This window comes from Pistacia vera, unplaced genomic scaffold (assembly GCF_008641045.1).
Source record: "Pistacia vera cultivar Batoury unplaced genomic scaffold, PisVer_v2 Contig214, whole genome shotgun sequence".
NCBI classification, from domain to species: domain Eukaryota; kingdom Viridiplantae; phylum Streptophyta; class Magnoliopsida; order Sapindales; family Anacardiaceae; genus Pistacia; species Pistacia vera.
Window position 1 is genome coordinate 1,957,989 of NW_022196018.1, and position 27,965 is coordinate 1,985,953.

At 37.0% G+C, this 27,965-nt stretch overlaps 5 protein-coding genes across 7 annotated transcripts; 1 reads left to right on the forward strand and 4 right to left on the reverse strand.

The window, feature by feature from the left end:
* Positions 1 to 1,378: 1,378 nt before the first annotated feature.
* On the reverse strand, positions 1,379 to 3,792 carry LOC116129933 (GRAS family protein RAM1-like). The gene is made up of 2 exons (XM_031415684.1): positions 2,809 to 3,792; positions 1,379 to 2,500 (listed from the first exon to the last, which is right to left on the reverse strand). The coding sequence occupies exons 1-2, from the start codon at positions 3,673 to 3,675 to the stop codon at positions 1,379 to 1,381; spliced, it is 1,989 nt and encodes a 662-aa protein (XP_031271544.1). The 5' UTR covers positions 3,676 to 3,792.
* Positions 3,793 to 8,710: 4,918 nt separating this feature from the next.
* LOC116129935 (GRAS family protein RAM1-like) lies at positions 8,711 to 11,124 on the reverse strand. The gene is made up of 2 exons (XM_031415686.1): positions 10,141 to 11,124; positions 8,711 to 9,832 (listed from the first exon to the last, which is right to left on the reverse strand). Exons 1-2 carry the CDS (start codon positions 11,005 to 11,007, stop codon positions 8,711 to 8,713), a joined length of 1,989 nt encoding a protein of 662 aa, XP_031271546.1. The 5' UTR covers positions 11,008 to 11,124.
* Positions 11,125 to 14,849: 3,725 nt separating this feature from the next.
* On the forward strand, positions 14,850 to 16,515 carry LOC116129930 (major pollen allergen Ole e 1-like). Of its 2 annotated transcripts, XM_031415681.1 has the most exons (3): positions 14,850 to 15,040; positions 15,866 to 15,990; positions 16,110 to 16,515. In XM_031415681.1, the coding sequence occupies exons 1-3, from the start codon at positions 15,003 to 15,005 to the stop codon at positions 16,442 to 16,444; spliced, it is 498 nt and encodes a 165-aa protein (XP_031271541.1). In that variant the 5' UTR covers positions 14,850 to 15,002; the 3' UTR covers positions 16,445 to 16,515. The 2 variants fall into 2 exon arrangements, with proteins under 2 accessions (XP_031271541.1, XP_031271540.1); XM_031415680.1 differs by lacking the exon at positions 14,850 to 15,040 and having other exon boundaries at positions 15,729 to 15,990.
* Positions 16,516 to 18,519: 2,004 nt separating this feature from the next.
* Positions 18,520 to 20,550, reverse strand: LOC116129934 (omega-hydroxypalmitate O-feruloyl transferase). Its single transcript, XM_031415685.1, has 3 exons — positions 20,395 to 20,550; positions 19,823 to 20,296; positions 18,520 to 19,734 (listed from the first exon to the last, which is right to left on the reverse strand). Exons 1-3 carry the CDS (start codon positions 20,395 to 20,397, stop codon positions 18,877 to 18,879), a joined length of 1,335 nt encoding a protein of 444 aa, XP_031271545.1. The 5' UTR covers positions 20,398 to 20,550; the 3' UTR covers positions 18,520 to 18,876.
* Positions 20,551 to 22,416: 1,866 nt separating this feature from the next.
* Positions 22,417 to 27,959, reverse strand: LOC116129885 (actin-related protein 2). Of its 2 annotated transcripts, XR_004127966.1 has the most exons (16): positions 27,770 to 27,959; positions 26,939 to 27,049; positions 26,628 to 26,762; positions 26,425 to 26,496; positions 26,247 to 26,325; positions 25,967 to 26,016; positions 25,441 to 25,544; positions 25,285 to 25,353; positions 25,139 to 25,202; positions 24,972 to 25,040; positions 24,394 to 24,477; positions 24,254 to 24,312; positions 23,627 to 23,693; positions 23,209 to 23,292; positions 22,885 to 23,091; positions 22,417 to 22,717 (listed from the first exon to the last, which is right to left on the reverse strand). XR_004127966.1 is itself a non-coding variant. In XM_031415615.1 (15 exons), exons 1-15 carry the CDS (start codon positions 27,809 to 27,811, stop codon positions 23,011 to 23,013), a joined length of 1,170 nt encoding a protein of 389 aa, XP_031271475.1. In that variant the 5' UTR covers positions 27,812 to 27,959; the 3' UTR covers positions 22,724 to 23,010. The 2 variants fall into 2 exon arrangements, 1 of the variants encoding a protein (XP_031271475.1); XM_031415615.1 differs by lacking the exon at positions 22,417 to 22,717 and having other exon boundaries at positions 22,724 to 23,091.
* Positions 27,960 to 27,965: the final 6 nt, after the last annotated feature.

The window sequence follows — 27,965 nt, forward strand, 5'->3', positions numbered from 1 at the left end:
TAGAGACGATCCAAATTCATACCAATACGTGTGAGTCTCATCAATAATGAAGCGTTCACCAGTGTTTTAAAACTTGGCTTGGGCGGCTGGTTAAATTGAGACCTGGACATTCACTAGGTTGGGTAAACAATTTTTCTATTCACGCAAAACCTTAGAATTTTGGGATGATGATCGATGAACAATTGAAGGTCGGGATGTTAGGGATTTTGAAGAGGAAGTGCCAGTGAATGCAATAGTGGTGATAGAATTGATTTTCGGTGAGTTAATAAATCGAAAATCGAAAAAAAAAAAAAAGCCATGGCAATAGTCGTCTTTTGCCGGCAATTGGTGAGGTGAATCGAGGTGGTGTGAGATGGGTTTTGGTCAGGGCGTTGAGGGGAGTATTTTTGTTGTGATGGGGAGGGTTGACGAAGCCGACAGTGGTGAGGTCTTGGTCGAAATCGGTCGATGCCAGCTTTGGTTGGATCTGGCCGAAATTGGTTAATTTTGGCTAGATCTTGGATAGATTTTCTAAGCTATGAGGTTAAGGGATGATTGAAATTGCATTCGGTGTGACGTCGTCGCGATCGATTTGCATGGGGGTGGGGTGAGATGAGTTTTGGTTAGCGGGTTGAGGGGAGTATTTTCGTGGTGATGGAAAGGGTTGACGACACCAGTGGTGGTGAGATTTGGCTGAAATCGATCGACGCCAACATTGGTTAGATCTGGCCAAAATTGGTTGATTTTGGCTTGATCTTGGATAAATTTTGTAGGCTATAGGTTTAACGGATGATTGAGATTGTATTTGGTATGTCGATATTGCCAATCAATCGATGACCGATTTGTATTTGGGATATATTTAATATTTACTAAATTTCAAATTTATAGGGATTTAATAAATTTTTAGCGGTGTATTTATTAAATTTTAAAATTATTGGCAGCTGAGACCCGGCAACTTTACCGAGTTTCTCCCCGGTTAGTTATTAAAACATTGGTGCTCACCATCAAGAATATGTAATTATATTTTAATTTTCCAGAAAATATCTGAAGAATTATTAATCCTGCGAAGAGGTAAAAGCCAGTCCAGTGGTTACGACATCAAAGACGGGAAAGCAATCGGATAAGTACACGTAATGTACAGTGAGGATCTTGTATGCGATAATAAATAAAGCAAATATCATCTCCTCAAATTGACCTTATCCTTATCAATAACAGGTCACTTTCTACACTGAAATTAATAAATACATATATAAATAATCCTTTATCTTTGCCATTTTTGGAATTCATCTCGTCTTTTTTGCATGGCATTACGTACGTACACAAAACAATTTAATATCAAATTTGCTAATAAACAAGTACACGTGAAAAGGTAATTAAGATAAGATTAAATTAAAATTAATTAGCATCGCCATGCAGAAGCAGCAAGTATGGCTCTATCTTGCCACCCCAAGAGCAAGCAACCTTTATCTTCTGTCAATCTATACCCATCGCATGAATATAATCCTAGCAATATCTTCGATTGAGTCACCGCGTTTGCGCTCAATGGCACTCCTTTAAACCCTTTTCCCTCCATCATCTTTCTCCATTTCTCCAGCCTTTCATGTCTTTCTATTCTCTCGGCTCCCTCACACGCCACTATGTTCAGTATCTCGGGAGCAAAAATGTATTGCTCCACTTTTGCCCTCTGTGCGGAATCTGGTGGAAACGTTGCGTCTAATGAATCAAAAATTGCGGAATAGTAGTGCAATGCCTCAAGGAATCGGCCTAAGAAGTATGGTCCATTATGGCTTGCTTCTTTTTCAACTAGCGTTACAATATTTGGGGCTTGATCACGGATCATTGCCAATAGGTTTCCTAGACAATTTCCCGGGACACGATGGAGGCTGTTCACTGCGTTCACGGCAAGAGCCTCGCCGACACGTCTGTTGAACATGTGTGGCTTAAGGTCTTCGAGTTGCTCCCCAACTGGGTGGAACTCGAATGGTACATGGAGAGAGTGGGCAAGTTCCGTTAAGCATCGGCCTGTTTCTTTCACGGATTCTATTGAAGGTCCAACTCCAGTTATTCGGAGAAATGGAGCGCCTCCTGGTCTAGAAGCTAGGGCTTGCATGAAAGCTGGCCATTGGTAGCCCTGGAGAATATCTAGGTCAATGACATGCACGCGTTCCTCGGCTTCAAAAGCCTCAAAAATAGCTTGATTAGCTGTGAAATGCGCGAACTTTACGTAGGGGCAGGCTTGGTACACAATTTGGTAAATTTTAAGGACTTCCAGGGAGTTTGGTGGGAAAGAAGTGAAGGGTTTTGTGGTAGATGTACTGGGTTTGGTGGAGAGGGTTGCCGCAAGCCTAGCGCTTAAGGCTTCAGTGAAGCAGGAGGCAACTCTTTGCATGGAGTCACCGAGCGGTGAGACCACTCGATTGAGGTGATGTAGATATCGTCTTGCTAACATGTAGTCCTCTTTGGCCACTGCTTCGGCGCAGGCAAGAAGGAGATGCACCAACTGAAGCCCACTGTCTTGTTCCTATACGGGAAAAAAATGAAATTAAGACAGGAAATTCTGTGATGATCCCATTTTATGTTTGGAACAAAAAAGACAAAGTGCTACAGATACATGCATGCACACATCAATTTGACCGATCTCTTTCATAGAGCAATCTTCTACTTTTCATTCAAATGAAAACAAGTTTATTCGAATGAAAACAAGTTTATGTAACTCTCAAGCCGCCATTAACTTTTTTTTCTTCTTGTTTTTACTGTAAGACATGATCAGCAATATTCAGCAGGAAAGGAAAAAGGACACCAATGAGAGAGAGAGAGAGAGAGTTTAACCTGCTCAGAACTAATTGGAAGAGGTGCCATCAAGTTATGGTTAATATTCTGCTGCTGCGGTGGTGGTGGTTGTTGCTGCAGTTGCGTTTGTTGTTGCTCCTGATGACGCTCTTGTTTCAGTTGTTGTGATAATGGTGCAGTTCCAATGGAGCCCATTTGATAGATATCCTTCTCTTGATTCAGTTGAGAACCACCAGCCGTCGACGATGTTTCACTCATTGATCCACAAAGCCTTGAAGAAATGGGCATTGTTAAGCAGTCCAGGATCGCTGGAACCGTGCTAGGCATATCAAACAGTTGTGGGGAACTTCCACTACCTGATATTTTCATCGGTGAGAACATCCCGTACCCATCTTTTTGGTAATCATCCAAGAGTTCTTCAATCGCAGGCAACGAAAGACCCTGATCCGATTGCATAGACTGGTAATTTGGAGAGTTAAACACCTTATGAAGTGGGCTTTGCCCTCTTGATTTCAGGGTACTACTAAAAGCTCCAAGCTGAGATGAAAAGCGTGGAGGAGAGCACCCTGAAAGACTCTGCCCCTGCATTGCCTGAGGATAGTTGTAATTATAGTTGTAAGTTGAAATTTGTGGAGATGGCGAATTCCTCACTGGAGATGAGATCATGAAGTCACCATCTAAATGATCGGAAAAAAACGTCTCCCATATTGAACTGTCCGGTGACTGGATTTCAACATCCGCATCCAACTCAAATTTCAGAGGTGGGAAGTTGAGGCTTGGTGGAGTTAAGCTAGTATTTTGCTCCATGTCAGAAGATACAATACTTTTTTTAGTTTCTGAAACTGACTCATTTGGAGAAGTTGGTTGCAGTTTAGTGGTGGAATTCTCACTCTTAAGAGGAGCCATGCTTCCACAAAGTGAATTAATATCTTAATACAAATAATTCTCAGTACCCTAATACAGAAAACAACGATATATATTTTTTTTTTCTGCCGTATTTTCTCTTTTAGCTATAACTCTCTCTATTCTTGGTCCAGGATTTGGCCTCTATGGTTTAGAGGAAAAGGTAGAGAGTGTGGCTTTCACTCTTCTTATTTGCGCTAAACGGGCCCTTGTCACTTTGTCCAGATTGTCAAAGAAAGGGAAAGAGATTTGTGGACAAATCCAAATTCTGATTGTTTGTGATTGGAGGTTAGTGATATTAATCACCCCCAACTTCAATTCATCACCGCTCTCTACTATGTTTAGTTGTTTTCTAGAGATGAAATTTGTCATCTTTAGCCATCTCTTTTTAACTCAGCCTTGGAAGGCCTGTGGTTTTACTAAAGGACAATTTATTGGTTGGGTCCACTTTCCTTGGGCCGGCCCGGTTTGGAATAAGTGAGTTGGGAATTCCTTGGACCTTTTCTTGTGATAAAATATTAGAGATTATCGTTACTTTTGTATCAGAGATTGGAGATTGGTTAATATAGAATTATAGACAGGAGAAAATTAAGAAGGAAATTATATTAAAACGAAAAACGACAGGATAGGACCCATCAAATCTATTATAATTTTGCGAAAAGGACTTTAACAATGCACAATGACAGATGGGAACAAATAATTTTGCATTAACAAGAAGGCCCTTTGCTAATATCTATGGTGATTATTTCCACAAGTCAACACAAAGTTTAGCATTTTTACTTTTTCTCACAGTCCTTTTAAGCTGAATCAAATTAAATAACTGCTACATTTATCGAAGTCTTGTCATTAATACATCTATCATTGGTGGATCATAAGACATTTTTTTTGTTATACAATGAGAAACTCCTGATTCTATCATGGATAATAAGAAGGATTGAAGATTAGAATAAAAGTTTTTATACCCTTTATAGCTCATATTTTAGACATATAGTGTATGCAGGCCGTGTTAATATGCATAAAGATGAACAAAAATGGTGAAGATGGGGTGGTTCAAACTGGCTTAGAGAGAGTTTAAATGTACTGTGAGATATATTTACAGGGAAAGTTATTGTTAATATAAATGAGCGAACCATATATACATATGTAGAGTTGAGAAAATATAATGGAAAAAAGAGTGCAAAGGAGAAATTCATTTTGACTTCGGACCTATAGGACGTGAGAGGGTGATGGAGCAAGAAGACGAAAGAGGAGACATTGGCAAGATCGTCGGATTTGGCGTCGGTGGCGCCGCCTACGCCTTGGATTTGCCAAAGGAAAGAAGCGTTTGTCTCTCTTAGGCGGCATTTCTCTTCCCTCTCGCATTTATATTATTAATTCACTTTCTTTTCACGACGATCTTGCATGTCATTTTTTACAATATCAGTAGCCACGTACACTTTTCACCTCCAATCCAATAACAATTCTTGCCTCATGACTTGGAAACACAAACATTTCTATCTCTCGAGGAGGATAGGAAAACGAAATGAAATTACGTTATATGCATGTGTCCATCCACAAACGTCGAAGTTTTATTCTCTTCTTCTATTTGTCTCTTCGAACCCTAATTATCCTCCTCTGGAACTCCATCATTATGTACCGTATATTATATTGTCATTAATCTCTAAAAGACTAAAACAAAAACCTCATTTGACTCCAGATTTCATTACATCACTAGCTACCCATTATTTTATTGGGAAAAACAGTTCAATTTCTGGAAAGCATCGATCATTTTTAGAGCAATATTGGTTAAAGCATGGAAGTAATATTGAGTTTGTACATGTAGCTGTAAAAGCTACTTTTTAAAACTTAAAAATCTTGACCAAGTCTTAAGAAATTCTAGATTTTGGTGGTAAATATGGTTCATTTGGTAGTTATAAGAATTTCCATGTAGTCCATAACGATTGATTGGTTGAAGAAATCATTCAAGAACGATTAAACTTGTTTTATAGCATGTTTTGACCTGCTAAAACGCGTTCTGATTGGCTTTAATATCATATATAGATATATATTCTGTTTCGTAGTGGCCTTTAATATCATAAAGGCCACTACGAAACAGTAGTAAAAGCTATGCCCCAGACGGCAATGACATGCACGCGTTCCTCGGCTTCAAAAGCCTCAAAATAGCTTGATTAGCTGTGAAATGCGCGAACTTTACGTAGGGCAGGCTTGGTACACAATTTGGTAAATTTTAAGGACTTCCAGGGAGTTTGGTGGGGAAGAAGTGAAGGGTTTTGTGGTAGATGTACTGGGTTTGGAGAGGGTTGCCGCAAGCCTGCGCTTAAGGCTTCAGTGAAGCAGGAGGCAACTCTTTGCATGGAGTCACCGAGCGGTGAGACCACTCGATTGAGGTGATGTAGTATCGTCTTGCTAACATGTAGTCCTCTTTGGCCACTGCTTCGGCGCAGGCAAGAAGGAGAGCACCAACTGAAGTCCACTGTCTTGTTCCTATACGGGAAAAAAATGAATTAAGAAGGAAATTCTGTGATGATCCCACTTATGTTTGAAACAAAAAGACAAAGTGCTACAGATACATGCATGCACACATCAATTTACCGATCTCTTTCATAGGCAATCCTTCTACTTTTCATTCAAATGAAAACAAGTTTATTCGAATGAAACAAGTTTATGTAACTCTCAAGCCGCCATTAACTTTTTTTTTTCTTGTTTTTACTGTAAGCATGATCAGCAATATTCAGCAGGAAGGAAAAAGGACACCAATGAGAGAGAGAGAGAGTTTAACCGCTCAGAACTAATTGGAAGAGGTGCCATCAAGTTATGGTTAATATTCTGCTGCGGTGGTGGTGGTTGTTGCTGCAGTTGCGTTGTTGTTTGCTCCTGATGACGCTCTTGTTTCAGTTGTTGTGATAATGGTGCAGTTCCAATGGAGCCCATTTGATAGATATCCTTCTCTTGATTCAGTTGAGAACCACCAGCCGTCGACGATGTTTCACTCATTGATCCACAAAGCCTTGAAGAATGGGCATTGTTAAGCAGTCCAGGATCGCTGGAACCGTGCTAGGCATATCAAAAATTGTGGGGAACTTCCACTACCTGATATTTTCATCGGTGAGAACATCCCGTACCCATCTTTTTGGTAATCATCAAGAGTTCTTCAATCGTGGCAACGAAAGACCCTGATCCGATTGCATAGACTGGTAATTTGGAGAGTTAAACACCTTATGAAGTGGGCTTTGCTCTGCCTCTTGATTTCAGGGTACTACTAAAAGCTCCAAGCTGAGATGAAAAGCTAAGCACAATGTTGATTTTGTTATAAGGTTTGGAGTAGCTAGTCAATATTATAACATTATAGCAAAATGTAATTCGACTAGTGAATTTACAATTATCATTTGTTGGATAAGCATTGGTCTTCGTATGAATTATCATTTTATTTATTTCATGGTTTTTTACTATATTTCTTCTTCTTAGGTTTCATATTTTCTTTATGGGAGAGTTTGAGCTGCATCGTTGATATGAAGTTCTCAGGAAAACTGATTGATTCAAATAACTTTCTGTGATTAGCTCTTTGCTTCCCTAATAATTAAGCTTACTTATTGTCTTAGGAAAAATAGAAATCTAAAAAAAAAATTGTTTTTTTAAAAATGTGCTGACGTCATCATGATGTGTGATGATGTCATCGGTCCAATAAGCGGTCCAACCGGTTGGACCGTGACCCGACCATAAAAACGGTTTGCCCTCCGGTCCAGTTTTTAAAACAATGTAAATAATGAAGCGTTCACCAGTGTTTTAAAACATGGCTTGGCCCGGCTGGTTAAACTAAGACTCGGGACCTTCACCAGACTGGGTTAACAATTTTCTTATTCACGTAAAACCTTAGAAGTTTGGGATGATGATTGGCGAACAATTAAAGGTCGGGATGTTAGGGATTTTGAAGAGAAAGTGCCAGTGATTGCAATAGTGGTGATAGAATTGATTTTCGGTGAGTTAATCAATCGAAAAAAAGAGCCACGACAATAGTCGCCTTTTGTCGGCGATTGACGAGGTGAATCGAGGTGGTGTGAGATGGGTTTTGGTCAGGATGTTGAGGGGAGTATTTTTTTTGGTGAGATCTTGGCCGAAATCGGTTGATGCCAGCATTGGTTAGATCTGGCTGAAATTGGTTAATTTCGACTAGATTTTGGATAGATTTTCTAAGTTATGGGTTCAAGGGATGATTGAGATTGCATTTGATGTGTCGTCGTCGCAACCGATTTGTATGGGGTAGGTTTTGGTTAGGGGGGTTGAGGGGAATATTTTCGTAGTGATGGAGAGGGTTGACGACACTGGTAGTGGTGAGATTTGGCAGAAATCGGTCGACGCCAATGTTCGTTAGATTTGGCCAAAATCGGTCGATTTCGGCCAAATCTTGAGTAAATTTTGTAGGCTATAGGCTTAAGAGATTATTGAGATTGCATTTGGTAGTCAATGTTGCCAACCAATCGACGACTGATTTGTATTTGGGATGTATTTACTAAATTCTAAACCTGTAGGGACTTAATGAAGTTTTGGGGGTATATTTGTTGAATTTTAAAATTTTTGACAGCTGGGACCCGGCGACTTTGCCGGGGTTTCTCCCCGGTTAGTTATTAAAACATTGGCGCTCACCATCAAGAATATGTAATTATATTTCAATTTTCCAGAAAATATCTGAAGAATTATTAATCCTGGGAAGAGGTAAAAGCTAGTCCAGTGGTTACGACATCAAAGACGGGAAAGCAATCGGATAAGTACACGTAATGTACAGTGAGGATCTTGTATGCGATAATAAATTAAGCAAATATCATCTCCTCAAATTGACCTTATCCTTATCAATAACAGGTCACTTTCTACACTGAAATTAATAAATACATATATAAATAATCCTTTATCTTTTCCATTTTTGGAATTCATCTCGTCTTTTTTGCATGGCATTACGTACGTACACAAAACAATTTAATATCAAATTTGCTAATAAACAAGTACACGTGAAAAGGTAATTAAGATAAGATTAAATTAAAATTAATTAGCATCGCCATGCAGAAGCAGCAAGTATGGCTCTATCTTGCCACCCCAAGAGCAAGCAACCTTTATCTTCTGTCAATCTATACCCATCGCATGAATATAATCCTAGCAATATCTTCGATTGAGTCACCGCGTTTGCGCTCAATGGCACTCCTTTAAACCCTTTTCCCTCCATCATCTTTCTCCATTTCTCCAGCCTTTCATGTCTTTCTATTCTCTCGGCTCCCTCACACGCCACTATGTTCAGTATCTCGGGAGCAAAAATGTATTGCTCCACTTTTGCCCTCTGTGCGGAATCTGGTGGAAACGTTGCGTCTAATGAATCAAAAATTGCGGAATAGTAGTGCAATGCCTCAAGGAATCGGCCTAAGAAGTATGGTCCATTATGGCTTGCTTCTTTTTCAACTAGCGTTACAATATTTGGGGCTTGATCACGGATCATTGCCAATAGGTTTCCTAGACAATTTCCCGGGACACGATGGAGGCTGTTCACTGCGTTCACGGCAAGAGCCTCGCCGACACGTCTGTTGAACATGTGTGGCTTAAGGTCTTCGAGTTGCTCCCCAACTGGGTGGAACTCGAATGGTACATGGAGAGAGTGGGCAAGTTCCGTTAAGCATCGGCCTGTTTCTTTCACGGATTCTATTGAAGGTCCAACTCCAGTTATTCGGAGAAATGGAGCGCCTCCTGGTCTAGAAGCTAGGGCTTGCATGAAAGCTGGCCATTGGTAGCCCTGGAGAATATCTAGGTCAATGACATGCACGCGTTCCTCGGCTTCAAAAGCCTCAAAAATAGCTTGATTAGCTGTGAAATGCGCGAACTTTACGTAGGGGCAGGCTTGGTACACAATTTGGTAAATTTTAAGGACTTCCAGGGAGTTTGGTGGGAAAGAAGTGAAGGGTTTTGTGGTAGATGTACTGGGTTTGGTGGAGAGGGTTGCCGCAAGCCTAGCGCTTAAGGCTTCAGTGAAGCAGGAGGCAACTCTTTGCATGGAGTCACCGAGCGGTGAGACCACTCGATTGAGGTGATGTAGATATCGTCTTGCTAACATGTAGTCCTCTTTGGCCACTGCTTCGGCGCAGGCAAGAAGGAGATGCACCAACTGAAGCCCACTGTCTTGTTCCTATACGGGAAAAAAATGAAATTAAGACAGGAAATTCTGTGATGATCCCATTTTATGTTTGGAACAAAAAAGACAAAGTGCTACAGATACATGCATGCACACATCAATTTGACCGATCTCTTTCATAGAGCAATCTTCTACTTTTCATTCAAATGAAAACAAGTTTATTCGAATGAAAACAAGTTTATGTAACTCTCAAGCCGCCATTAACTTTTTTTTCTTCTTGTTTTTACTGTAAGACATGATCAGCAATATTCAGCAGGAAAGGAAAAAGGACACCAATGAGAGAGAGAGAGAGAGAGTTTAACCTGCTCAGAACTAATTGGAAGAGGTGCCATCAAGTTATGGTTAATATTCTGCTGCTGCGGTGGTGGTGGTTGTTGCTGCAGTTGCGTTTGTTGTTGCTCCTGATGACGCTCTTGTTTCAGTTGTTGTGATAATGGTGCAGTTCCAATGGAGCCCATTTGATAGATATCCTTCTCTTGATTCAGTTGAGAACCACCAGCCGTCGACGATGTTTCACTCATTGATCCACAAAGCCTTGAAGAAATGGGCATTGTTAAGCAGTCCAGGATCGCTGGAACCGTGCTAGGCATATCAAACAGTTGTGGGGAACTTCCACTACCTGATATTTTCATCGGTGAGAACATCCCGTACCCATCTTTTTGGTAATCATCCAAGAGTTCTTCAATCGCAGGCAACGAAAGACCCTGATCCGATTGCATAGACTGGTAATTTGGAGAGTTAAACACCTTATGAAGTGGGCTTTGCCCTCTTGATTTCAGGGTACTACTAAAAGCTCCAAGCTGAGATGAAAAGCGTGGAGGAGAGCACCCTGAAAGACTCTGCCCCTGCATTGCCTGAGGATAGTTGTAATTATAGTTGTAAGTTGAAATTTGTGGAGATGGCGAATTCCTCACTGGAGATGAGATCATGAAGTCACCATCTAAATGATCGGAAAAAAACGTCTCCCATATTGAACTGTCCGGTGACTGGATTTCAACATCCGCATCCAACTCAAATTTCAGAGGTGGGAAGTTGAGGCTTGGTGGAGTTAAGCTAGTATTTTGCTCCATGTCAGAAGATACAATACTTTTTTTAGTTTCTGAAACTGACTCATTTGGAGAAGTTGGTTGCAGTTTAGTGGTGGAATTCTCACTCTTAAGAGGAGCCATGCTTCCACAAAGTGAATTAATATCTTAATACAAATAATTCTCAGTACCCTAATACAGAAAACAACGATATATATTTTTTTTTTCTGCCGTATTTTCTCTTTTAGCTATAACTCTCTCTATTCTTGGTCCAGGATTTGGCCTCTATGGTTTAGAGGAAAAGGTAGAGAGTGTGGCTTTCACTCTTCTTATTTGCGCTAAACGGGCCCTTGTCACTTTGTCCAGATTGTCAAAGAAAGGGAAAGAGATTTGTGGACAAATCCAAATTCTGATTGTTTGTGATTGGAGGTTAGTGATATTAATCACCCCCAACTTCAATTCATCACCGCTCTCTACTATGTTTAGTTGTTTTCTAGAGATGAAATTTGTCATCTTTAGCCATCTCTTTTTAACTCAGCCTTGGAAGGCCTGTGGTTTTACTAAAGGACAATTTATTGGTTGGGTCCACTTTCCTTGGGCCGGCCCGGTTTGGAATAAGTGAGTTGGGAATTCCTTGGACCTTTTCTTGTGATAAAATATTAGAGATTATCGTTACTTTTGTATCAGAGATTGGAGATTGGTTAATATAGAATTATAGACAGGAGAAAATTAAGAAGGAAATTATATTAAAACGAAAAACGACAGGATAGGACCCATCAAATCTATTATAATTTTGCGAAAAGGACTTTAACAATGCACAATGACAGATGGGAACAAATAATTTTGCATTAACAAGAAGGCCCTTTGCTAATATCTATGGTGATTATTTCCACAAGTCAACACAAAGTTTAGCATTTTTACTTTTTCTCACAGTCCTTTTAAGCTGAATCAAATTAAATAACTGCTACATTTATCGAAGTCTTGTCATTAATACATCTATCATTGGTGGATCATAAGACATTTTTTTTGTTATACAATGAGAAACTCCTGATTCTATCATGGATAATAAGAAGGATTGAAGATTAGAATAAAAGTTTTTATACCCTTTATAGCTCAAATTTTAGACATATAGTGTATGCAGGCCGTGTTAATATACATAAAGATGAACAAAAATGGTGAAGATGGGGTGGTTCAAACTGGCTTAGAGAGAGTTTAAATGTATTGTGAGATATATTTACAGGGAAAGTTATTGTTAATATAAATGAGCGAACCATATATACATATGTAGAGTTGAGAAAATATAATGGAAAAAAGAGTGCAAAGGAGAAATTCATTTTGACTTCGGAGCTATAGGACGTGAGAGGGTGATGGAGCAAGAAGACAAAAGAGGAGACATTGGCAAGATCGTCGGATTTGGCGTCGGTGGCGCCGCCTACGCCTTGGATTTGCCAAAGGAAAGAAGCGTTTGTCTCTCTTAGGCGGCATTTCTCTTCCCTCTCGCATTTATATTATTAATTCTCTTTCTTTTCACAACGATCTTGCATGTCATTTTTTACAATATCAGTAGCCACGTACACTTTTCACCTCCAATCCAATAACAATTCTTGCCTCATGACTTGGAAACACAAACATTTCTATCTCTCGAGGAGGATAGGAAAACGAAATGAAATTACGTTATATGCATGTGTCCATCCACAAACGTCGAAGTTTTATTCTCTTCTTCTATTTGTCTCTTCGAACCCTAATTATCCTCCTCTGGAACTCCATCATTATGTACCGTATATTATATTGTGATTAATCTCTAAAAGACTAAAACAAAAACCTCATTTTACTCCAGATTTCATTACATCACTAGCTACCCATTATTTTATTGGGAAAAACAGTTCAATTCCTGGAAAGCATCGATCATTTTTAGAGCAATATTGGTTAAAGCATGGAAGTAATATTGAGTTTGTACATGTAGCTGTAAAAGCTACTTTTTAAAACTTAAAAATCTTGACCAAGTCTTAAGAAATTCTAGATTTTGGTGGTAAATATGGTTCATTTGGTAGTTATAAGAATTTCCATGTAGTCCATAACGTTTGATTGGTTGAAGAAATCATTCAAGAACGATTAAACTTGTTTTATAGCATGTTTTGACCTGCTAAAACGCGTTCTGATTGGCTTTAATATCATATATAGATATATATTCTGTTTCGTAGTGCCTTTAATATCATAAAGGCCACTACGAAACAGTAGTAAAAGCTATGCCCCAGACGGGACGTCCTTCATTCTGCAGCTTGGACTATTTGTAGCCGAAATTCTGGCCCCGTCAAACCACGGCTTTGAACAGAACTCTTATGGAAATCTTAACTGCATGTGTTGACTAAGTTTTGAATCTCTTTTGCCCAAAATAAAATGAACTGATAATTAATTTCTTCAATTTTGTATTGAACTTTGACAAATTTAGCCGCTGGTTTTTCAAGATGAAAAGACCGGTTTTTTGAAGGGCTCCATTTCGAATCAAGCTAAGGTTGAGATTATTAGAACCAAATAATAAGACATTTGTATTCATCAAATTATAAACTGATAACTTGTAGTTCTTTGTTTGTATTGTTATGGATCCATTTCTAAATGCTAGCTCTCCTTGGCCTGTGTCCCTGTGACAGGACCGAGTTTTTACATGCGTATGAAGGGAGGTTTGAGTCATGATTAAAAAAAAAAAGAAAAAAAATCTTTTTATGTGAATATAAATAGGTTCATGATGAAGCTTTTAGGGGAAAGAACGATGATTTTTGAGAGCCTACCTGACGTAAAACATCTAATAGATAAAGAAAAATGCTATCTTTACAAAGACTCATACAAAAAGGGTTACAAAGTGACATCATCAAGAAGAAAAAAATAAAGAAAAAACGGAAAAAGAGAAAGAGAGAGAGAAATCATGAAAATCAAAGGTGGGGATGTCCCCTTTGTATGTGTCTTTGTAAAACTAGCATTACTCATAGATAAATTCTCGGAGAAGGTTGAGCGTCAAAAACTCAAACACACGGCCCAAAAAGTCCTCAATCTTAAATGAGCATGTCAATTCAAAACAATTATAACTTTTGATGCAAGAGGAGTTACAAAGCTCATAAGATATTAACGGAAAGCTCATTTCGAGCCTAACGTGAAAATCAGGCTTTCCATCTGATGGTCTTGTTCAGGTCCAAAATCCACTGTTTTTGCGTGTTTTTGGGCCGTTTTAGTTTTTTCCACGTATTTTCTCATTCATTTTAAGATTTATTTCTTTTAAATAATTTATATTTTATTTCCTTATTTATTGGGAGTCTTGTTAGGGTTGACTGTCACCACCATATATAAACATATTATTCATTCTTTTTAATAATTATTCAGATTTTATTTTAAACTTTATGACTTAAGTTTCTGTGATTGAGATTTGTTTATTGATTCTAAAGATATAGTCGAATGTTAGCCTTGTTGTTACGCTACCTTGCTGTATCACTATCGAATTACACAAACTGAACTTGAATTGATTACAATGAGAACATAAATAACTCAAAATATTTTAAGAATTTATAAATAAAAATATAAAGACTTATAGTAAGAGTAGGTTGGGATGTTGATGATCATGATCGTCTTCTAAAGGCCTTTTAACGAAGCCCAGCTGCTTATAGTGATAAATTTCTTTAGCCCAGATCCATTTAAGAAAGTATGATAGATTGGTGTGGTCCAATAATCTTAAAAAGAAGAGCCATGTGGTCCAATTAGAAAATTTGTGAAATGTCATGTGATTGTCCCCCAGTTAACTTCCAGATACCAGCTTTATTGGCAGGCCAGGCTCTGATATTTGAATTTAATTCTTTCTGTGCCTTTATCCTTTTGCTTCTTTCTTTCGACCACATTACTGACAGTGAACTATTTAATATATATTCTACATGGGATTCCTTTCACTTTCCTTATTGCTGCCTCTCATTTACTTAGTTCACGGGCACTTCACTTCAGTCTCTCCGATTTATGGAGGCAGGTAAAATAACTACACCTAAAATGCCTTATCTAATCCTGTTGCAACATTAAGCATAAACTGGGTTTTGACACAAATGCAGCTAAGAAATCTGTGATGGAGAAGCCAGCACTGCGCTGGAAGACCTTCAATTTTCTTCATGAAAATGCTTTCGATCAAAAGGGCGAGAAGTTCCAGGTTAGTTTACAATTGCAAACACTCAACTCAACATCATTTTCTTCAGTTAGCATGTGCATTTTCTGTCATTCAGAAGAAGAAAATGCAAGCTCCAAGCTCCAAGTTGATGATAACTCAAAATCATCCATATCCTTTTAACATCGAAGGGCACGTGAGTAACATCAATACCCGCATCTTCTTCTTCAATGCCCTCATCAATCAATGCAACCAACACACAATTTCACAGACGCCAGCAATAAATTCACTTAGCCAATAGGCGGGATTGGCCTTAGATTAGACTAGATTCAAACATCAAGTTACAAAGCGTTAAACACTACAGGAGAAAGATTAGTATGAGCTAAATAGCTAAAAAGCAAGGAATCTTTACATAGCTTGAACTTCTGTTTTGAGCTATTCAGGAACTCTCATGAACTTCAAATCAAAAGCCCCACAACCATGAATCTGACAAAAACAAGCAACTCACTCTCTTAATAAAGAAGCGACTCTCCCTTCTCTCTCCTACACATCAATTCCATATCTGCCAATTTACATTCACATGTCTTTGTTTTCTTGTGAAAAAGATAAATCTCCTCAACTTGTTGCTTACAGTTGGATCTCCACCAACTACTGCCACTCTTTATCCACACGATTAAATCATCTTCAACTAGTACATGAAATGAATATCTATATCTATATATATATATATATGATAATGCTTTGTAAGCTATTTCTCTAAAACCAATATCTATTTGCAGACAGTCCAGTCATGTGGAAGTTCCTCTCTTATCTCCTAAAATCTGGCACCATGAACCTGATAAGTTTCTTTGTTATTTCAACTTTGTTTAGTAGGACTCTGTCTCGGGAAATTCAGCCAAGTAAAAGGATCAATGCTCATATCACTGTAATGGGTTTTGTTTATTGTGACATCTGCTCCAACAACACCTTCTCAAAATACAGCTACTTCATTCCAGGTAAAAAAATTCAACAACACAGCATCCATCAATGAAAAGTTTCAACTTTTCATGTACTTTTTACCTGAACGAACTGAATTTTTACTGTCTCTTGTGTTGTGCACTGTCTAATTAACCAGGTGCAGAAGTCCAAATTGATTGCAAATTCAAAGCGAGTTCACCAAGAACCAAAGAACAAATAACATTCTCAGTGAATAGAACTACAAACAGACATGGAGTTTACAGGTTAGATATACCATCTGTTGATGGAATTGCATGCGCAGAAGCGGCTATTGCATCCACATGCGAGGCAAGGTTAATGTGGAGTTCATTGGATTCATGTAATGTTCCTGGTTACAGAACCACAACCAATCAGATAGCATTCAAATCCAAGCAAGCCAATCTCTGCATCTACAGTCTATTTCCACTGAATTTCAGACCATCAAAGATTGATACTAGTCTATGTGGAAACTAGAAAGACGACTTCTCAGGTTCTCCACTGTCATTATAATTTCCTAAATTACTACCCTTTTGGCTTTTGCTTTATTGACTTCACTTAAAATTGAGAATACATGATCATCTGTTATCCATCATCACCATATCATGTTCCTATCTGCACATAATACAAGAAATGCAGTGCTTTACATATCCTTCTGCCTTCCGGGGTTACTTTATATAGATTATTTTATTACAGTATATAAAATTTATGTAGTATTTGCAGAATTAAGAATTAAACAGATATAGAAACATCATACTCACAAGATGTTTCCCCTGGTTCCTAATATTTTATTATAATTAATGGTGGGATTGGAACATCTTGTCCCATGGCTGGCTCCTCGGCTCCAACCAAAACAGTATATCTAACCAGCAATAGCATTAATTAAGGGTGGGATTGGAACGTCTGTTTAATTTTTAGTTCTTCAAATACTACATAAATTTTATGTACTGTAATAAAATAATAAGGGTGGGATTGAAACATCTTGTCTCATGGCTGGCTCCATGGCAGCAACCAAACCAGTATATGTAACCAGCAGTAGCATTAATTAAGAAGAGAAAACAGAATTATATGATTAGATTTATATGGACAGAGACGGGCAGGGAGTTCAAAGTGACGATGAAAGAGTTTGTAGTAAGACTACAAAGAGGGTCCAAAAAAATTATTTAAAGCTATTAATGGTTGAGCTACAAGGGTAGGATTTTGTTGTACATAAAAAACTGGTAATTTCACTCTGGAATTACGTCTTCATCATTACGAACATGATTAATAATGACTCTTATCATCGTCTGTCATGGGCCAAAAACAAAACAGAAAAATGCCTACCACACCAGTTCAACTAAGTCAGTCCTCAGAGCGAAATCATGCACCTTAACGCTAAAGTAAGAGAATTTCCCTAAAGAAGTCACCTGAGCAGATCTACAAGCACAATGATATGTGACTTTTCCTGGTCCTGGGAAATAACAAAATGACTATTGGGTGGGAAAAGGGTTAATGAATTTCATATTCCACGCTTTCAAGTTTCAGGATCACCAAAGTTCAGGTACTAACAATAGAAAGATGACTTATGGTGGTAATTATCTGAAAAATAAAAAAGGTTGGTGATTACTGCACTAGACCCGAGTCGAGTGAAACGCTAATGGAGTCCATCATTATAGGGCCGATCGAAGAAGTATTGGGCCGGGGCTATTAATTCTAAACTTGCCTTGAAGGCTGGAAGCCTGAAAATTTTGATGCCAAGTGAAGTATGAACAGAATTACTTGTGTATGGAGAAGTACAAACATCAATTATGTTCTTCTTGTAAACAAACTTTCTTTTTCTTCTTTAATAAACATTTCACTTTCACCTGAGTGAGGAAATTTAATCCCAGATCAGAGTTAACAAGCATCACCGAAAGAATCAAAGCACAAGTAGTCAAAAAATTACAAAATGCACAATCTAACAAAATTTTTAGAGAATATTTGGTAGCACCAGAAAGCTTCCTTAGGTAGGCCCTTCAGTTGTATTTTATTTTGCTCAAAATTTGTTTTACTCTAGTGATGTTTGATGCCTAGTCATAGAGGTTGAGTCAGCTTCCGGTTCATTTGCCCCATAATCAATAATTATTCCAGCTGTGTTGAGGTAGTCAAAGATAGTTAATTCTTCTTTCTAATCATTGATAACTTAACTTAAGATTTGGAGAGCAATAAGTTGGTGAACAAAAGGAAGATTGAAGATGAACAAGAAAAGAGAGGAAATTGTAATTTGATGAAGAAAGGTCACTATAAAATTGAAGTTGAAGTTTAAGGAGTTTGAAAGTCAGTTGTTGGGTGATTTTTAGTTAAATGAAAGAATCCCTTGAAATTTTCTTACTTCTTGGAGATTTTAAAATTATTAATCAAAGTTTTTTAATACTTAAATTCCATGATCTCTTGTATATTCTAAATGACCATTAGCATAATTTAATGCCAAAATTATCATGTCATTTTTATTCCCGTTCGGTTTGGCAATTACCCAGGAAAGAAAAATGACACATTTCAGATTTAATAATCCATAAATAAATAAAAATCATAAGTCATGTAACATTGCAATGAATGTATTAAGTATAAGGAAAATCACATGATCAAGTACTGAAATTAAATAGTTGTCGATACAAATTCCATGTAAATCCCGACAAAGGAAAAAAAATAAAGAAAGACTAATATAGCTGAAATTGGCTTTAAACCTTGGTCCAGTCCTCACAAATTCAGCCTCAATGATCTTCAACCTCTGGATAGTACTTGGTCATGCTTGTTTTTTCTTCCCACAGCACAATACACATACATATAGAGTTCTAAATGACAGAAACAAATTGAACCACAACAGTATAACATTATGAAAATAACACCATAAATTTTTAATTTAAAATGAACATGATGAGATAATTTGTACTCTAGAGTTGCATAAGTTCCTGGAAGATCTTCATGGAAGAAGCCGGCAAGCCAAGAAGCACATTTATGCTTTTCCTTTCTTTTCCATGAGATAGGAACAAGATCACTTCCTTCTCTGGCAACGCCACTGGCCCTGATAGAACTGGCTCTCCCCACCCGAAATCCGTTGTGTGAAAAGATAGCCTTGACCAAGTAGTTATCAAAAGTGTGGAAGATAGAGAAGGCCTTGTTCTTGTTGCTTCGAAGTAATCGATGGCAGATCTCATGTAACTATCTGTAACCATCTTGATTGCCTCCTGAACTTGTCCCACCGCAAACGAGAGTGGTTTTTCCATTAGATCACCGGCTTGGCATATAGCATTTGTCAACACAATTCCATTCCCACAGTAGCCTTTTGGTAGTGGTGGGTTGAATTTAGGCCGGCCATCAACAGCAAACAGAAGTTTTGCAAGTTGGTCAGGGAAAAATTTTAATGCCTTGGTCCGAGCCTTCCACACAAAAGCTGAAAGTGCTTCAAAAGTAGTGCACCTGTCAAGAGCTTCATCTTCCATTGCTTTCATCTTGATTTTTTCAAGCTTTTCAGGGTCAAAACAGAAGGACCTGTAGAGCATTTCATCTTTGTAGAGGTCACTAGTGCCAGACTTATCTTCTATCTCTGCGAATTCTTGGTGCAAATACTCGATCTTTGGTGGGTTCCTGGCTTGGAGAATCTTTCTATCGAGGAATGGTGGGACGTTTAATGGCACACCTCTTGCTGTTTCACCCCATGAGTTTACAAATTCCATGGCACCAATTCCATCAAACATACAATGGTTCATGCACAGCCCAAGAACAAACCCTCCACATTTGAACCTGGTCACCTGAAAAAATAATAAATGAATAAATAAAAAAGAGATTAAGATAGCTGTGATCAATTTCCGCAAACCACATAGAGATAATTTAAAAAACCTGAGCCACAAGTGGGGGCATCTCTAGTATATTTTTCGCCCCAGGAATGTCATAAACCAGTTTTCCAAGAGTCTCAGGATCTGGCTTTGTTATGTCTCCGATCTCTTCCATTGAACAGTTAGCTTCAGCCTCAACAAACACAGCCCCTTCCCCGGTGCAATTTATGATAAGCTTTCCCTCCGCGCTTATTGTTAGACGACCAGCAAGCGGGTAGTAGTGAACAAGAACCTTTTCCAAGGCGTTCTTGATCACTTCTCCAGACTTTTCATTTCCTTTCTCATTTGACTCGAAACAATAGATAGTTCGGACGATCACAGCAATGTTTTGATCAAGGTTTGAAAGGAAGTACAGACCTTTCTCTGTCTCCTCCGCAGGGGTAACTAAAGTTGGCTCACCTTGCTTCACACAAAGCTGAAACGCATTGCCATAGCCATTAGACTTCTCCATCACAACAGACTCTTCAAGCTCAATACCCTGAAGCATAAAAAGCAAGAAAAGATGGAAACTTATGAAGAGAAACAAAAGTCAAAACTAAAGCAGCATGTAGAATTTATTGATTCTGAAAAACAAACCATGTGAACTCGCTGTGATATTAAAGTAGCTGAGGAGAATGCTCCGAACTGAGTGCAAGAAATTTCCCAAATGATAATCAAACACACAAGGATTGCATTCAAAGCTGAAGTCCTGCTAATCACAAAGTTTGCAATGCTCTGATGACAGGCAAATGGTGAAAGGAGATATATATGGATAGTGTGTGGCCCCCAAGTCCAAATTTTATTTTGCTTGTTCTGGTAAATGAAATTGGTATGAAAAGGACAAGTGGTTATCCCTGATTGGGTTGGGGCATGACAGATGTGCTTTGATAGTTAATATTATATTGTTAAAAAAAAAACAGGGAGAGGTTTTGTTTGATTGATTCAATTATTTGTTTCTTGGGGATAGTCTTGTTTGTATGGATATTAGTTTTGGTAATATTGGTTATGGGTGAGGTTAGGCCAACTAGTAATGGGACCTAGCGTACCAGACAAGCAGAGAGTGCTAACTTTTGCTCCAGTGTTTGGTAGGGTTGGCGCCCCAATTTGTAATTGCATGCTAATTAAGCTGCTGATTTGATTTTTGTTATCTTGAAATATTAGGTTGCTTGCTATTTGTTGAATCTTATTCAATTAAAAAAGTTGTCTAGACCTTTCAGAATATATTAAAAAAGGCCTTGGGAAATTACTGTCAAACTGGGTGGAAACATTTTTCTTTCTTTTATTTTTTTTCAAGAACATGGAAAACCTGCTACTAGTTCATAACATGAACCTTGCCATAGTTGAACCAAAACCCAGAAAGGCAAATACTCTTATTAATCGAAATCAATCATTTTGTTGGATATTTGACTAATTGACTCTATTTAAAAGAGCTATTTATTTAGGAGAGGATGATAAATCTCCTATAATTATGATGCTCTTGAGTTCGAGACCCTACAATTACTAATAGGGGTGACTATCGAGAGGTTTACCTAATCGTTAATATATATATATATATATATATATATATATATATATATATATATATAATTGTGATGATTAATTTTTAAGATTTTATAAAAGGATATAGTTATTGTCTAATGCTCTGATAAATCTACTTTGTGTCTTATTGTTTTTTTTTTTTAAGCAAAAATTCTAGAAGCCAATAAATTTTCAGCTCTAAAACTAGAAAATAAATAAATAACAAAGTTGCTTTAGGACAAGTTGTTAAACATCTAATTGGTTTAACAAAAATTCATTAGACAAGTAATTCCGTACATGAAAATCCAACTCCTCTTTGTTTAACTTTTTTATCCATATTCTATTTTATTAGAAAATATGGTTATTTTAATATTGACTACTCAAATCAAAATCTAATTTCATACTATTCAACTTAAAACATATAATAATTACATTTCTCAATAAAAGTTTATAAACTAACAAAAATACCCCTACCTACCTAAGTAACAGTTGCCTACTAGCAACCACCATCGGCTACCAGCTACCATCGAAATGGTGCACGAACAGCTGGATCTGGTCGAAAACGGCCAAGATATGGTCATTATCAACTACCAGATCAACGCAAGATTGGACAGATCCAACTAATTATGCACCATTCTGACGACTGTTGCCGCCCATCCAAAAGTGGTGACTAGTTGCCGACAATCAGTTAGGTGAGTGAGAGTGTTTTTGTTAATTTATAAACTTTTATTATAGGGGGTTTTAAGCTAAATTAACAAATATAAGGGGTTCAATAATTTAAATACTTCCAAAAAATATTTTCTAATAATGTGTCAAACACATTATCTAATCGAATCCTATCTTATCCTATCCTTTTCAGAATAGGATTTCATAAATTTATACGAGAACATGGCATCTTCTGCTGATCTGTTTTGTATTTCTACTGAAGGAGCTCTTTTTTTTATTTTACAGTCAACAGAGTCTGCGTATTTCGGTTTCTATAGAAAGATACTAAACGTCAGCTGTACAAGTTTAGTATTTCTTGTTCATCTAACGATGATTTATTGATTAAAGCAAAAGGAGTGTACATCACCTGATTGCAACTTCTCAACGAATTTGGTGTACGAAATTAAATCAACCCAATTTCGTAAACCAAAATTTATGTTAAAATGTAGCTTTGGTTCTCTTTGATCTTCCTTTTTCTAATCGGCAAGTATACCCTCTTTCCGTCAAGGTAAATTAAATTCAATATCACAACAATTACACCATCGTGCTATATCAAATATAATTAATCGGAGATTTCAAACCCAAATCTTTCTAGAAAATTATTGCCGGGTAGAAAGAAAGTCAAAATTCAAGATAAATCACACGCAATTGCACATAGAAAGTCATCACCAAGCTGTAAGCCTCGTTAAACTTTCACCTGAAATAGAACAAAATATATTGATGGCCAATTTTACGAATATAAAAAATCATAACTGTTTTACAATTATATGGCTATTTGAAAACAACACTTTCATGGGCTGTGGAATCTAATCCAATAGGCCTAGAGATGGACAGCACAGGATGAAACCCAAACAAATTCACTACCTTCACAAGTTCTTCAAAGTCAAAACACCCTCATCTGTATAGCTGTTTCTCTCATGCTTTTGCTCATAGGGAATGTATCAGAGGCATTCCAAACAGGGAAAGCACAGGCAGACTGCATCAGAAAAGTCAAGCCTGACCACACTTGCTTAAACAAGCAAGTCCTTCTTCCATATAATCTTCCCTGCTAATCCAAAACTCCGGTGCATCCTGCATGTGTAAACATTCACTTCTTAGATGATTTAGAAGTTGGAAGAGAATGTGGGAAAATTGTCTATGCTATTGTCAAACCAAGACTTATAATTTGAGTCTGTTTGAGAGAGAGACCTTCATGATTCCTGCAAGAACTGCCCCTCCAAGATATACCATGTGCTTTCTTCTTGGCGGATCCTCAATTCGCAATCGCAACTTCTGTTCACAAGGTAAAGAACATGAGGAAAAAAAAAAAAAAAAAAATTGAAGATTGTGCTCTTCTATAAATGCAGCTCCCCACATAAAAGAATCATTTTCTACCAATTGCCTCCTACATACAGCAGTTCTAAAGATCTTTCCAATCATATTTTAATTTGATAATCACTTATGAAGGTCCTGGAACACCAAGATTTTGTCTATTCTTTTACGTGAGAATTACAGTAATTAAGTTTGTCCGTATAAAATAAAACTCTAACCATCTATTACATATAGAAGAAAAATATAATTTGGTATCTAATTTTCTAACTTATAACAGAAAGGACTCAGATCTCACCTTTAACCCATCTTTATTTCCCTTCAGAACCACATCAAGATACCGATCCAGGATTTCTTTCTCAAGGCTGAAACAAAAGTAACGCCACCTTATGATAGTGTACTGCATGAAATATTAATAATGATAGAGGTATAAAGAAATTTACAAAGTGATGTGGTAAGAGATGAATAGAAGAGTGAATACAAAAAGTCAAACTCATCATATTCACTCTTCCATTCATCTCCTGTCACATCACTTTGTATAAGAAATCTTTGTAAAATTCTTTGTACCTCTAGCATTACCCATGAAATATACCACCATGCCAAAAATGTGCCCTTAAGAAATCTTAGAAAGCATTCTTTGTTAGCAGAGACCATGCCAGAAAAAAGGAGAGAGTGATTTATCACTACGTTTACTGGATATAGTTCTTAGCCTTTCGAGTTCAAGTATGTTAAGATGTTTTACGGACATGGATAAAGCAAGTTAATAGTTTTCAGCATCTTTATGCAAGTTTTTACAGAAGAATCTGAAGATACGAACTTCATGGTGCATTCCAAGGTTATCAAAATGAATCCAACTGTAGTACTCCATTAAAGAACAAGAGAATGCGAGATTTCATGTGATGCAAAATGCAGTTTAATGTAGTACCGACTAGGCAGTCCAGGATACATGGTGCTCCCTCCACTTAAAACTATATGCTGGTATAACTGCAAAGATTAAAATAAAATTTCAACAAAGAATCTCAACTAAGAATTACATACAAACTACTAGATTTTTAATGAACGTACCATCATACGGTTGTCAATATCCATTTCCTGAATGCAGCGAAAAACCATATCAGCCATTCCATCACCTTCAACATCAATAAGTTCCTGAAAGAAGGAAGTATTCTTTAAGTTTCACAAATTAAAACCATTAATACATAGTGTAATAGGATGGCCTCATAGTTCTCTGATGCCAGTAAAATATATTAAATCAGGTTATTCATTACTATATAAACCACTCGTGTAACAATTTTGCAAATTATAAAAATCCATACACAAGGGTTCAAACAAGTACTAGTTTTACAGAAACTAATAGCACATGCCGTAATCTTTTTCTTTGCTCTTAAGGAATTAAAATGTCGTGGTAGCTTGATTTGTAATTACAGATTCAATTTTTCCATTATTAAAATCTACGTTCTTTGTCCAAAAAGGAATAGCGTGTCATAAAATGATCTGAGTACCAAGCCATTTCAAATTAACTACCAATGCAAAGCATCTGGAATTATGTAACAGGCTAACAGCATATTAACCTGATCAGGCAATACATAGCTTGGAAAATTTTAACATATAGAACATGACAATAAATAATAGTATAGGCTTACTGGCGTAAAAAGAGCCTCAGGGGCCTGAAATCTTTCAGTTCCTACTTTAATGGTCCTTCCATCTGGCAGCTGATCAAAATAAATTCAGTTAATACATAACTAAATTAAGAATTTATATTGAAACAAGAAAAAGAAAAATTTATAAAATAATAGGAGAATAAACTCACAGTATAATTCTTAACCAGAATGGTGGTTTCAAGGCCCAATTGATATTCCCTTTTGTAATCATAACTGCAGTAAGATAAAACAGATATTATATCATCATGCAACAAGATCCACAAAATCATTCCACAGCATGAAATTTTGCATTCACCTTATATAGCAGAGCTTCTCTTTGATTTGCCTAACAGTCTCAAAATCAGCAGTCTTATTCATTGCATACCTACAGGACAGAAATTCAACATTCAACCAAAATGTAATATGAATTGTAATTTTCTTGCTAATTCTTGGACAAAGTATTGACCCTCACCCTCTCCGTGAGAGTAAATCAACAAGATAGGATGTTATGTGCCGACCAGCTACATTCATTCGCTTAGTAAGATGAGGGAATGAGTAGCCATCAACAACTGGAACCTGGGGAGAAACATTGATGAAAATTATGGTTTAGGATTACCTTGATGGGTGTCAGCAAAGTACTCTGTATAGTGTCATGTTGCTAATAACTCATTTTTCCCCTTTTTTTTTTTTTTTTTTTTTTTAACTTTTATTCTGTTTCAGAATGAAAGATTAATTTTTTATATCCAATAATGCACCTTTATCTTAAGCGATCGGTGGTTGGAAAATAATGAAACTGCACTGTAATAAAATTCCGGAAAGATTTCAAATGCTAAAGAAAACAGAATGACCTCAAATCAAATGATCCATGATGATAGAATCATTTCAATTACAAGCAACATCCAAGCCACTTATCAGCTCAAGACAATAAAGTAAAGACACAGAGATAATATGTTGCAAGATTCTGATTAATAATGTAAAACTTGTTCTTCAGTAGTTACCACATGGGTGACACCATCACCAGAGTCAATAACTAGTCCAGTCAGCAGACCTGTGGCAAATTCAAAGAAAAGCTCAAGAAAACATGCAAAGGGGAATGGAGGAAAGAAAACAGACAAAAAGTAAGAATATGGAGGCATTCAAGAAAAATGGAAAATCTTGAAGTCATCATGATTCTGCTTATTGTAGTTCTTCAAAAGTATCAGTAGAACAAACTCTTTTATATATATATATGCCTGAACAGTTAATTGAAAGTAAACCTGCAAACATCTTCATAAGCACCTTGAGCGTACAAAGTTAAAACAGCTTGGATTTGAATGAAGACACCAGCAAAGTTGTATTTCTCGAACATTGTCTCCACCTGTAAAGTCAAGTCAGACCAAAATCATCAGATACTAATTCTAGATAATAGGATGTACTAATTACCAAAATATTAGGTTAAAAAAATTGGATCACAAACCATCTTTTCACGATTTTTTGAGGGATTAAGAGGTGGGTCTGTAAGTAAAATTTTACATTCTGTTGGGTCAATCTGTTGAAATAGTGTGTACACAAAGTTAGCTACAATGTAGTAAAACTACACTAAGAACAGCAAAGAAAAAAGACAGATTAAGGCCACCTATAATAAACATCCACAATAACCAGAAGCACCATAAAGCTTACTTTTAATTCACTGAAAAAAGCATGGTCCCACACATGACCCATATCTTCCCAGTTTTGCACTATACCATTGTTAACAGGATAGGATATATCCAGTTGATGCCGCAAATCAGCACAAGCTGCTCCAACAATAATATCCTATATGAATTTGAAAATGAATAAATAAAACAGGAAAAAGGGTTTCTCCTTACGAGCTACAAGTATTAAGCATGAGCGATAGGCATGATTTCACATTATTAAGATCAAGTTTATGTTTACATGAGTATCTTTAAGATAACTAAAATAATTTCACATTTAAAAAAGAATAGTTTCACCTTGAGCTCTTGTTCCATGAGCGACTCTTCATACCGTAACATTGGCCTCCCCACCACACAAGGGAACACAGAAGTAGGAAAATTCTCCCCCGCAAATCCACATTTGACATACTGCATTAAGTAATATGAAACCAAAGCAAAGGAAAACAGTAAGCAAAAAATGGATTTAATATACAGTTGAGTCTTCACATCAGATAGAAAATAAATACCCATTCCATTATCTATAAGAAAAAATAAAAAACAAAAGAAGGTAAAGGGTAGAGGAGAAGGAAAACGAAAGAAAAAAACATATTATTCTATTATCCATTCATTTAGCTGATGCAACAAAAAGTAGAAAATTGCTACTTTCCATTATTTGGAAAGGAGAATTGTTACTTTTCATAATTTTGTAGGAAATTCCAAACATTTTACGACAAATTAATCACAGTATCCTTAAACTCATTAAACTCACTTCATTCCAACCAAACAGGTGAAATGGTCTCCCTTCTATTCTATTACTTTCTCGGCTCCCACAGCACCAAACGAAGAGATATAAAGCTAATCGTAAATTTCAAAATTAGCAGCAAGAGCAGTTTAAACTTAACATTGAAATCTAATCGGACTATTACTGATTAAAACTAACAATCTACGCAACATTGCAGAACGCAGATTCTAATATTTGAGCAGATCTAAACATATCAATCACAAATAATGAAAATAGAAAACTAGAGTATCTTATTATAATTCAAAAAGCTAATTTCATTGAAATGCTCTGACCGTTGATTAAATTATAATACAAAGCATGTCAAAACAGAAGATTAAGAAAGTAAACGAAAGGAAAGAAAGAGGTACCCCAGTGCCATTGTCGCAAACGACGACGTTCCTGTTGTCCATAATTAAGATGGTGGTGCTGGTGATCTATAGGACGATTGGAAGTGTTACTGAGCTGCTTTCTTCATCTAACCGCTTTTCTTCAATGGGAGGTGCGTCAAAATGCAGGAAAGAATTCGGAGTGAATTCCTTTTTGGTCCCTGTGGTTTTAGTGTAC